Here is a 12,402-nt window from a genome sequence, read left to right on the forward strand (position 1 = left end):
GTCTAATGCAGAGTCTCAGTATCACAATTCTTGAGTGGTTTTATTGCATTGAATTTAACTTCTGTGTGCATAAAAATAAGAAACCTTAACTTTAAATGTTCTTCACTTTATTTTCTGTAAAATATTCCTATTATATGCCTATGACTTGGAACTTCAGACTTGATTTAGTGAGTTTATATTGAGCTTAACACACTTTACATTTTTGTATGCCATTTCTTTTTTAAAACCTAAAATAATGTACTCTGATTATTCTGGTGACCGTATCTAGCTTTACCTTAATCATACTTCTTCATATGGAAACATATGTTCTCAATAGGGAGTTAATGGTATTTCTCCATTATGACGTTTGACAGTTATAGAGGCCATTCTTTTTTTTTTTTTTTAAAACAGTTTCACTCACTATAGAGGGCTTCTTCCTCCAGGAAATGCCAGTGGTACCAGTAACCAGGACCTCCATGTCACGATTAGTCTCCATGTTCTCACTCTTGCTCTGTCCTTGGCTCTGGTTGATGTGCCCTGGAAACAGCAAGCAAACAGCAGTTACACATGCAGCCAAAATACTTAAATGCTGCAGTTACAGTATAGGACACAGACTGTAGACACATCTATCACCATTTGCACAAACTCACGCCATGTTTTAGGTAAATTTTGATTTCTTTTCTTTTTCTTTTTTAACTATGGGCAGAATGCCACAGGTACTCTCCATGTAAACACACCAAACTAAACAGTTTCACCTAACCACTATAATCCAATACAGCTAATACAAATATTACAATAGGGCTTTAACAATGTTTATTATAATCAGTTTTGTTGTAGAATAACAACTATATTTTGTCTCATCATGCTTCACAGTTTTAATAATAATAATAATAATAATAACAACAATAAAACTTTCATTTTCTCTCTCTACAGTAGTTTTTTCTCTATCGTTATTACATCAAATCCCACAGGATTATCTTGGTAAACAAATAGTTCTCTTTCTTAGTTATCTATGATCTCCTGTAATTCTAGTAAAACTACGTCTCAAACAAAAATCCACACTGAGCTGTTGCACGCCACAAATCTGGGACTGTGCTGAGAACTTTATATCATTACCATCCCCTCCTCATCTTCCTGAAATCTTACCACAGTAACCTCCATTGTAGACATCCCCTTCCTGCGTTACACTGAGCGAGATGGGCTCATGCAGCTCGCTGCCCAGGCCGCTGGTCAGGCCCTCCAGTGTGGCCAGGTACTTGATCTTCAGGTCGTACAGCGTGATGTTGCTGTCCTTCATTGTGCGGCGGTTGAACTCACTGAGGAATTTCTTAAAGACGTTGTTGATGCGGATGCGTGTCAGGAAGTTGCGCTGCTTAATGTTGCGGTTCAGCGACTCTGGGATGAAACGTTTGTAGCTAATGGGATTAAGATAGAAAGACAGATGGGAATTTATGAACAATTTCTCTCAGCATTTACTTCCTATGCTTTGTACAAGTGTTTTAAAGGTACGAAAAAATAATGTGTGACTTCTCAGAAACTATGGATTAAACAGTAGCCATCAATTAGTGCTTAAGTTACTTAATGTGGTATTTACAACTGCTTTTGTTTGTCTACAGGCTCTCTAAACTTGATTTATGGTATTATCATATTTTAAAACGAATGCAATCCAATTTTTTGGGCAACGTGTGCATGTGGCTTGCTTAGAAAATCAAATGTTTTACCTGGTTTCATGGGAAGCAATAGGCATGGGCATATCCATGGTATAGTGAGTGATAGCAAGCACAGCCATGCCCAAACATTCGTTTTCTATCTCGTGTTGCTCGGCCTCTGAGTGGGACATCCTCAGTGGAACCACGCCTGTCTGAAAGTCATGCTGGCCCTGCACAACAAACATACATATATTTATATTTTACATAGAGACACACTAAAAGCATATTAAAATGTAAAAGCCTAAAAAGAACTCTAGAACATTGGAAATTGTAAGATATTCTGTGTGATTTGGTTTGTTACGTGGCACACACATCCTGTCAAGATGACCAAATAAAACGAAGAAGCAGACTGCCTTATTTACAGGAAATTCAGAGGGATTTCTTATATTTTGGACAACTGAAAATTAGGTTTTTTTGTTTGTTGTTTGGAAACATCAATTACTGGTAAGTTATAACAAATTTAAATGACAGTGGCTCTATATTACACTAAAGGGGTGATGTCTAATGCTGACCTTAAAGCTGCACTTCCTACTAGAGTTACATTTCCTCCTAGCTCTTGATGTTTTGAAACTCAACTGTGAAATGTGGTTGCGTTCACATGTACTTTCAAAGAAGGAAATAACAAATACAAATTTAAGAAAATGTTTTTGGTGGAGTCTAATCTTTTTAGCTGTTCTGTGTGTGTGTGTGTGTGTGTGTGTATATATATATATATATATATATATATATATATATATATATATATATATATATATATATATATATATATATATTTATATATATTTATATTAGGGCTGTCAAAATAACGCGTTAATTTCGATTAATTAATCTGAGAAAAAATAACACGTTAAAAAAAATTAATCCATTCCATATTGAGGTTTGACCCGGAGCCGTTCTAGCCAAACGGACTAGACCAATCTAGACCATTGGACTGTAAAATGAAGAAGGGAGACGAGAATGTGCTGCCTGGATCATTGATTGGAACATTTACTTGTAAAAATCTTCTTCCTGCCAACCCTGGCTACCGAAATCTGATATGTCTGCGCTTCTCTCTGATGCTCTGAAACAGACGTTACAGGAAACACAAACCCCGCTGCATGTGACGCTAGTTAACACTATACTCAACAGCCGCTAACGTTAGCCTACCGCTAGCTAGTAGCTGGATTAAACATGGTTAAAATGCTGACAGCTAACGGTAAACGGTGTAAAGTTTGACTGCGTTTTACTGTAGAGGATTCAACACCGGATGTAACAATCTGCAGCTTCCGTCGGAGAAACAACACAGACGGTGCGTTCAATGAAACTGGTAAACTACAGCCTCGTGGTGCATTTGAAGTTATTGTAAATGTCCATTTCCCATCTGGTGGTTGTTTTTGTCGTTCAACAGCAATTTACTAGTGAAATAAGTTATTGTTTTGTTATACATTATTATTAAATCATTTAATTTTGACCATATGGCCTTAGCAATAAACAAGCCGTTCTTTAATGTCACCAACAATTTTTTCTTTTCTTTTTTTACTTTCTTAAAAAGTATCGGTTCAGGCACCGTTAATTATGTATGCGATTAATTTCGATTAATTAATCACAGAGTATGTAATTAATTAGATTAAATTTTTTAATCGATTGATAGCCCTAATATATATATATATATATATATATATATATATATGTATATATATATACATATATGTATATATATATATATATATATTAGGGCCGATTAGATAATCGGTCAGGCCATAATCGATTATTTCTGTTTAAAATTGAATGTAGGCCTAACAATATTTCTGTTTACATATTCTGTTATGTTTTGCACATTCAGGAAGTGCCATGTGCTCAGTGCTGTAGTTTTATGTATCCAATTTATTTAGTATTAGAGCACTGCAGAATGTTTTGTTTTTTAAGCTTGAAAAGCTATGAATTAAATATCCTATATGGCTTTAATAGAAAAAATGTATTTGACGCATTGTGATGCATCGAGATATCGAATCGAAGACATGATAATCGTAATCGAATCGAAAGATCAGTGAAGATTCACACCTCTAATGCAAATAGGTACACAGAAATATATATATATATATATATACACACACACACACACACACACACACACACACACACACTTGAGCAACAATGAGAGAGAGTAAATTCTATCATTAGTAAAACACTACTAATTGATTTTTTTTTCTCCACCTGGGCAAACAGGTAGTCGAGAGAGGCAGCATCCAATAGGGGAGTTCCTTCTGGTGTTTTCTGTGGGCTAAGTCCTCCTTTGAGTTTACTGATGCAGTGTCTCCAAACTGGAGACTCTCCTTCAGTGGTGCCATGCCAGTTTCTGAAATAAAACCTGACAGGAGAGAGACAAAGAAAACAAAGTTAACAGAATGAATACAGGCGTGTGCATGCAAGAAAGAATACATGGCTTTGAAAAATAACTTACAGTGGCATTACAAGGTAACATGGGTACAGGTATGGCTATGTCCAATGCATTCCAGAAACCTATTGTATTGAATTAGATCTCACATGTCCAGAAACTTACGAGCAGGTTTTTATAAATCATTCCCTAAAGGGAAGGAGGATGCTAGTTCTATAAATAACAAGGTAAGCCTTAAGTTTGCATTGTTAGGATTTTGGCCTTAATAGAGATGCCTGCAAGCGGTGGAATTTCAAAATGAAAAGTTGAGCTGAACTCTGGATCATTATATGTATGCTGCTGAACTATGGGTATACACTAAACAAAAGGTTCATAAGAGTCTGAAGTAGAGATGCACCGATAAACCGGCCGGTGACCGGAATTGGGCGATTTTCACATGCTCGGCCATGACCGGCGACCGGCAGATCAGTCTGACATATGCCGATTTCATGCCGGTCAATGCTACAATTAACTGACAACATAAGTTATACGTGTTACAGTTCTCAAGGACGTACGCACACACGGACGCAACAGCACAGTCTCTTTTTCCTTTCTCTCAACTTTTCCGCGGTGTGAAGCGCGTGTCCGTGCTATTCTCACACATGTAGGGAACCTCGTGAATTAACTCTTCAGCGTGTGTGCAGAAGATAACAAGTTTGCAATATGCAACACCTGCAAGGAAAAGGTAGGGCGTGGAGGGACGACACCAAAAACCAAAATCACATTTTTTTAGTTGGATATTGGATGTGAAAAGAAGGAAATGGTTCTAACATTGCACTTTAGATGTGTGTGAATTTTATATAGTTCTATTTTATAGTGATCCATTATCGGTTCAAAATTTGTTCTGTGCAAAATGTTCTATTAAAGAAAAGATAGAAAATAAATATTTGTGTGTGCTGTAAAGAGGTTAGAAAAAATGAAATCGGAATCGGCTAAAATCGGTATCGGCTGGCTTAACTCAAAGAAAATCGGAAATCGGCCTAGAAAGTTGTAATCGGTGCATCTCTAGTCTGAAGCAGTGAAGATAAAAGAGTGAAATCAATAGATAGATCAATAGAGTAGTGTAACAATGACCTTATTCATACATTAGCTTTGTCTGTGCACAGAGAAACAACACAACAGGATATGCTCTATAGACACCTGCATTATGTGCAGCAATTAAAGTGTAAAAGAAATGTCCATGACTAACAATTGCCCATGCCCATTTTTCCTAATGTTGTCATCTCCACTTTTACTTTTCATGCAAAGATCACCCAGCCAGTAAGAATGTCAGTGCTGGGCAACATGTTGCCCTGTTTTCCTGTTTTCTCTGAAATGTTGCAATTTTTCAGCGAGTCTTTGCTGTTCAGAGGATATATATCATCTCTGACTGTTCAGTGTCATAGACGTCTGTCTATATCCTTTCAAGACCAATAGCAGACATGGGGAACTGCGCAGTAAAACAATAACACAGAAATGAGGAGAACATTTGAAAAGCATGCAAATTAGAGGTGTTGAAATTAATCAAATAAACAATGCATGGAATCGTGGACATGGATGATGCTGCATCGATAATCGGCCGGGCCATAATCGATTATTTCTGTTTAAAATTGAATGTAGGCCTAACAATATTTCTGTTTACATATTCTGTTATGTTTTGCACATTCAGGAAGTGCCATGTGCTCAGTGCTGTAGTTTTATGTATCCAATTTATTTAGTATTAGAGCACTGCAGAATGTTTTGTTTTTAAAGCTTGAAAAGCTATGAATTAAATATCCTATATGGCTTTAATAGAAAAATGTATTTGACGCATCGTGATGCATCGAGATATCGAATTGAATCGCTGACATGATAATCGTAATCGAATCAGGAGATCAGTGAAGATTCAAACCTCTAATGCAAATAGGTACACATAAATAAAACCAGCAATAAACATTAATACTGATGGGGGACTGCTGACATTCTATTGGCCAGAGAGAAACATTCAGCAAGGTCCTGAAAATATGACGCTTTTTGATACAGGTTGGACTCTTTAAGACAGTGCTGGCTGTGGGCAGAAGCCCATAGAGGACACAGGGAAAACATTCTAACTTCACACAAAAGCCAATAGCTTTTTGGGACAACAAAGTTACCCATAAGCTCTTGGTACTCATATATTTCAACAACGATAGGATGGATTGCCATTACAATTTTGTACAGGCATTCATGGTCCCCCAGAGGATTTTTAAGATAAGATATTCCTTTATTAGTCCCACAGCGGGGTAATTTGAAGTATTACAACAAGCCAGCACTGGGCAGCACTTGGCAGCTCCTTCAGTGACTGAGTGCCCTGAATGGGGAAGGCTATGTTGTCCATTAGGACACGGAACGCGTTACTGAGGTCTGCTGAGATCCTTCGGATGACACTAATGGCGTTTTTCCATTACATGGTACCTGCTCGACCTGCCTCTACTCGCCTTTTTTGGTTTTCCATTACGAAAAAAAGTCACTGGTACCAGCTAACAGGTACTTTTTTTAGTGTCACCTCCGTCGAGGTTCCAAGCGAGCTGAGGCGATACCAAAAGGTGACGTGAAAGCGACAGACGGGAGTGTCCTGAATAAACCTGCCATTTTTAAATAGTTTAGCCAGCTGTGTTTTTTTTGCTCCAGCTTCATTTGAGACAAAATGTGTCTTCTGGTTGTGGCAATAACAACACACCTTCAACGTTATGTGTGTGATGCGTTAGGTCACGGCAGTTTACTGCGGCGCCGCTATGGCGACCAGCCAAGCTCGCCTCACGCATGAGGCGGTACTAAATCTTCAATGGAAAAAGGAGGACGGGGCACTGCGGCCGAGTCGAGCCAAGCCAAGCTGAGTAGAGCTGGTACTAGCAGTGGAAAAACGCCATTAACGACGCGTTTTGCGTCATCCTGCGGATCTCGGCAGACCTCCGCTCCTGCTCTGGCGCCATGAAGGGACACCAAACAACGTTCATCTAAACACTATCCACATACAGTAAAGATAACACAGAACTGGCCGAATGTACCCCTTTAATGACATTCCAATCAGCCTCAGTTGTGTTTTGTGTTTAGTTCAATTTAGCAAATGTTCATGCTAGCACACTAAAATAAGATATTCAACAAGGTAAACATTATACCTGCTAAATATCAGCATGATGCATTGCCATTGTAAGCACATTAGCATGCTGCTGACAATAGCATTCAGCTTTAAACAATGCTGTGCCTAAGTGTAGGCGTATAGACCTGTCCATACTTCTAATCCCTGTGCGTGTGTGTTTAACATTTGTTTATGCCAGACTTGACCAAAATGCCCTGCTTGTTTGGCAGACTGCACTAAAGAATGCAAAGCAGGCTGCAGTAAAAAACATTGCACGCATGTACACACAAAGCACACACAAATAAACAGCACACACCACAGTTAGGCTCCACTAGCTACTGTTAAAGCAGAGCACAGAGAAAGAGGAAGTGCAATTGACACCACAGTAATGTTTTTATTTTCCTCTTCGTGAAATGCTACCTAACTTGTCAAATGGATTCCCTTCAGAGGGACTTAACTCTCTTCAAATGAATCCAGTCAGACACAAATATGACATTGCTGGTGTGTCTCATTACAACTCTCTCTCCGGACTTGTCACAACTCTTATAAAAACTTTTTTTTTTTCCTCAACACCAGGGTAAAATGAGCAATTATGTCTCTTATTGGGTCAAGTATCAAGTTCTACTCCACTTTTTGCATTACTTGTTGTAAAGTTGTAAGAAGTCAGAGACTCACTGCCTTGGCAGTTTTCTCTTGTCTTTCATCTTATAATTCCAAAATGAGAAACAAGATCCAACAAGCCTGTGGAAACATCTTGCCAAGCCACCTAGTGCCATTTGCCACAATATGATATGACCAGAGCTAAAGTACTGCTGATTTATAACACACACCCACAACATTCACTGAGTGTTTTCAGATAATGCCAAGGATTTTATGGTTTTATGAAATGGTACGCACGTTAGTGATATGCACTCCAGATTCCTCTGATGGCACAGAAAAGTGAAAGGGCCCTATTTTAACAATCTAAGCGCACTGCGTGTAGTGCCTGGCGCAGGTGCGTTAAGGGCTTGTACGAATGCCCGTTTGCTAGTTTAACGGCGGAAAAAAGGGTTGTAGTGTCTTAATTAATCATAGGTGTGTTTTGGGCGTAACATGCAATAAACCAATCGGTGTCATCTCCCATTTCCTTTAAAAGCCAGGCACGTTTGTACATTGGCGCATTACTATTATGATCGCGGATTTGCTAAATAGGAAGGAGAGATTTTCAGGAGAAGAAACTGATCTGCTTGTGTGTGAAGTGAAAGCACGCGAGCAGATCATATCATAATACTATTTCACATTGTAATATTTTTATATTTTGCATGTTTGTGTGCTGTTACCCTGTGTGTGTAACAAGCATAGTGTGCGCGTGCTGTGCACGAGCCTAGGCGCATTTTACTAATGCGCTGTTAAAATAACAATGAAATGCTGTGTTATTGACTTTAAACCAGGTTTTTCCGCTGCCTCAAGATAGCAATACTACGTCTGTCACGTCTTAATGTAATATACAACCTTTAAAGCTGACAGTTATAGTAGTAATAAGTATAATAATAATAATCTTTATATACATAGTACCTTTATTTTTTTAAAGATTATTTTTGGGGATTTTTATTTGTATTAGAGTGTAGTAGTTGTATTAGTGCAGATAGACAGGAAAGGGTGGAGAGGGGATGACGCCCAGCAAAAGGCCACAGGTCGGATTCAAACCTGAGCCGCTGCCAAGGGCTCAACCTACATGGAGCGCACACTCTACTACGTGAGCTAGACGTCGCCCCGCATAGTACCTTTCTTAACAAGGTTACAAAATGCAGTAATGACTTTGTTTTACTCATTTCATTGCTGGTTTCGCCTGTTACTCTTGTTATTTCCATACAAGCAATATAGCATTTAAAAAGGCAGAGTCCAGCGCAGTGCTCACTCCACATAAAACGCTACATTACAATACTTCCAGCAAACTTCACAGAGAACAATGAGGGCAAAACAGCATCACCGATCTGTTTTAACTGAATATTCTCTGGTCCAGCTCAGCTACAAACACAAAAACGCAGAATCCGTCAGCCTGTTAGCACATTGTTCACTATTGAGTCTTTCTGTAACCGTTAGGCTACCGACAAAGTTATCTTCACACCTGTTCAACTGATTTTGGCAGTTCAGATAACACACTTGACTGTCCTGCTGTTACAGACATGAACTAGCCACAGACAGTTGCCACGTTCATGGACTCCCGGCAGTGTGGCGCTGCAGAATGAATATAGGGGAAACAAAACAGATATATATATATATATATATATATATATTCTGGCCTGGTGGGGATTCCCATGGCCTGGCAGCCTGCCAGTCCTGTACAATTGTAGGGGAAACACTGGACCCATATAAAGAATGATAGCTTAAGTTGTTTACAATATTTCGAAAGTGTTAAGGTGTAGTTGATTCTGCTTGCAACACATTTTTAAGTATACTCAGAAATAGACAATTACTTTCTAGACTAAATATATACAACACTCACTATGTTCCATTCATTTTCCACCAATTTTTGTCGTGGCACATGATCATGATGGCAGCAGGATAAACAAAGTAGCTCTGGCATCTACCTTGCCATGTCTTTCAACTCATTCTGGGGACTTCGGCAGCATTACCAGGGTTGTAGGATATGTCATACCTCTAGTGTATTCACAGTCAGTCACACAGTCTCCTCCAATTTGGACACAGCCCAGAGGGAGGCCCAATGGAAGCATCCTGATCCAAATTGGATCATTTCAATATGGAGGAACAGCACTTCAAGCAAACACATTTCAACCACTTGAATCCCAGATCTCTTCTCTGGCTCACTACCCAGACCTCCTGGACCAAACATGGAGGGTTGATATGTAGATCGTCTGGTAAGTAAAAGGTTTTGCTTTAAGAACAGGCTCCCTCATCACTACCAGCTTGGTACATAAATCAAAACACATCTGTTTAAAACTGCCGGTTCCACTTGATGTCAATTGCTCTACCTCTTTCTGTTGTTGTTGTTGTTGTTGTTATTGTTGTTGTATTCTTTATTTTTTGCTGTTTTTAAATGTCTTATGTATCCCTGTACGGTGTCCTTGAGTGCCAAGAAAGGCGCCTTTAAATAAAATGTATTATTATTATTATTATTATTAATAAATCTACTTGTTGAACTCACATACCATGTTATATTTGAACTCTGTCACACAAGGCAGCACCTTGCACTCACTTCGAAGGGAGAACACAGTTTTCTGATAGAGTATCATGGCCTCTGACTTGGAGGTCTTGGCTCTCATCCCAGTTTGTGTTCAAACCACTCCAGTGTGCACTGGCGGTCACAGAACTACATAATTATCTCTGCAAGAAGCAGGGATGCAATCCTGAGATCACCAAACCAAAAACTCCATATTAGGCAGACTGTTTCTCTCAAGCACTCCCTTCCTAATTTTTTTGCCGTCCTCCACATGACCATTTAAGTTCCATGGCAGAACTATAGTGTCCTCAGAAGGTACCCTCTCCAGTAACCGACCCTGAGACAACAAAAAGCCAGATACTCTAAATTGACAGTTAAAGCCTTCCTTTCTGCTGCACTCTTCTTGTTTGGGAAAAGAAGCACACATGCACCTAAAGGGCTTTCTCACGCTCCCCAATGGGTCCTCTCATCCTGGAAAATTTCAGACAACAAAACAGATCTGTCCCTATCCAGGAGATTGGCTCCAGAGCCTAAAAATGAACTCAACTATATCTGCTTAAGGGGTGGCCTGCAGGCTGGTTCGCTATGACACATGGTTTGTTTGGTATTGCTCCAACTCCTCCCCCCAGGAAAGAAACTTTCCACATTCCAGGAACCAGTTTTATAAGTCAGTAGTCAGCATACCAAAGTTCCTGTCTTTGCCTGCAAGGTGCCTCAGTATCAGAAGTCCGAACAAGGTAGCTTTTTCCTGAGGTAGGCGTTCCACTAAAGTCTTTAAAATTGTATTAAATAATACTTCCACTATCTTCCACTTAAGACTATACTACAATTGAAGTGGTTAGCTAAAAACTTGTTTCAATTCAAGAAACTGCTTTATGGAGATAAATGGCAGCTATAAAACTCCAACGTAGTCTTACCTCATGCGATAGTGCAACTTGACACTGGTTTCATCTGTGATCTTGAACTCATAGTTGGGGGGGTACCACATGTCAGTTGTGTCATCGTAGAGGGCAAATAGGTTATGGCACAAGGGAGAGATTGCTGAGAAGGGAAAGAGAAAAGAGGAATAAAGATCAATATTCAGACCAATTGTTGCATTGGAGTTGAGGCTGACACACAGGCCTCTGTCCAAAGAGAGGAGTTAGGAGCAACAGCAAACAATCTGCTAATAAAACAAAACAAACAGTAAGGTCTACATGCTCCACCATATCAATCATACCTGGTTACAGTGTATATTTTTATACTTCGGCATAGATGAAATGTAGGATCCTGGTTTTAGAGAACACTTGCAAAATTCTGCATTTATTGTAAGCCCTCAAATGCCTGAAACGAAAAAAGACTATTTCCATCTTACTCCACCTAACAGTCAGCTAACCAGTCAGTTAAAATGACTAATGGTTGTGAAGAGAGGGAGAGATACTTCTTCTAAGAGCCCCAAGAGTGGCACTTAGTCTAGTTCTACAATAACTGCTATATGGCTTTTAAACTGTGGTTGCAATTGATTTGCAGTAGTGCCATGTACTTATGATTGTTTGGAATCTAATGCATTTTATTTCACTGTTGACAGCTAAATGGTAGCACTTAGAAGTAAGGCAGTAATAAATGTTCATCTGGATTTGAGAACAGTAACAAACAGGGAGAAGTTATCCTCTGTGAGAGTGTAGTTTAATACTCTGACATGTATTCCTCTCTGTTAACTTTGCAATAACACATTCCATGGCGTTAATCAGAGACAAAAGAGCAAGAGCAGAACCACTTAACTTTATGGTTGAAAAATAACTTGTTAAAGACATTAATGACTTTGCCCAACTGTTACAGAACAAATTATCCTTATTACCTGTCAGGTTGGCTGGTGGAAGAGACAAACCTGATTAATAGGCTAACTACAATAAATATCAGTGTTAGAGTACTGCAATTTATCAAACAATCTTACATATAACAATCTATGTAAAATCTCTAAAGAACATCTTGTCATCACCACAGGAATTACAAAATACCTAGGGTTTTATTATCAGGTATACTGTATCACTAAATACCCAACATTGAATGTGTTGAAATCAGGTTG

At 38.9% G+C, this 12,402-nt stretch overlaps 1 protein-coding gene across 4 annotated transcripts in view; it reads right to left on the reverse strand.

Moving 5' to 3' along the window:
- The window catches only part of jak1 (Janus kinase 1), a 43,583-nt gene that overhangs the window by 24,586 nt on the left and 6,595 nt on the right, over window positions 1-12,402 (reverse strand). For all 4 annotated transcript variants that reach the window (XM_078258535.1, XM_078258536.1, XM_078258533.1 and 1 more), the window contains 5 exons: window positions 11,255-11,378; window positions 3,882-4,035; window positions 1,701-1,858; window positions 1,126-1,394; window positions 401-516 (listed from right to left, as the gene is read on the reverse strand). In XM_078258535.1, the coding sequence (XP_078114661.1) occupies window positions 401-516; window positions 1,126-1,394; window positions 1,701-1,858; window positions 3,882-4,035; window positions 11,255-11,378 (821 nt within the window). The remainder of the gene's footprint in view (window positions 1-400; window positions 517-1,125; window positions 1,395-1,700; window positions 1,859-3,881; window positions 4,036-11,254; window positions 11,379-12,402) is intronic.

Source organism: Sander vitreus, chromosome 9 (genome assembly GCF_031162955.1).
Source record: "Sander vitreus isolate 19-12246 chromosome 9, sanVit1, whole genome shotgun sequence".
NCBI classification, from domain to species: Eukaryota; Metazoa; Chordata; class Actinopteri; order Perciformes; family Percidae; genus Sander; species Sander vitreus.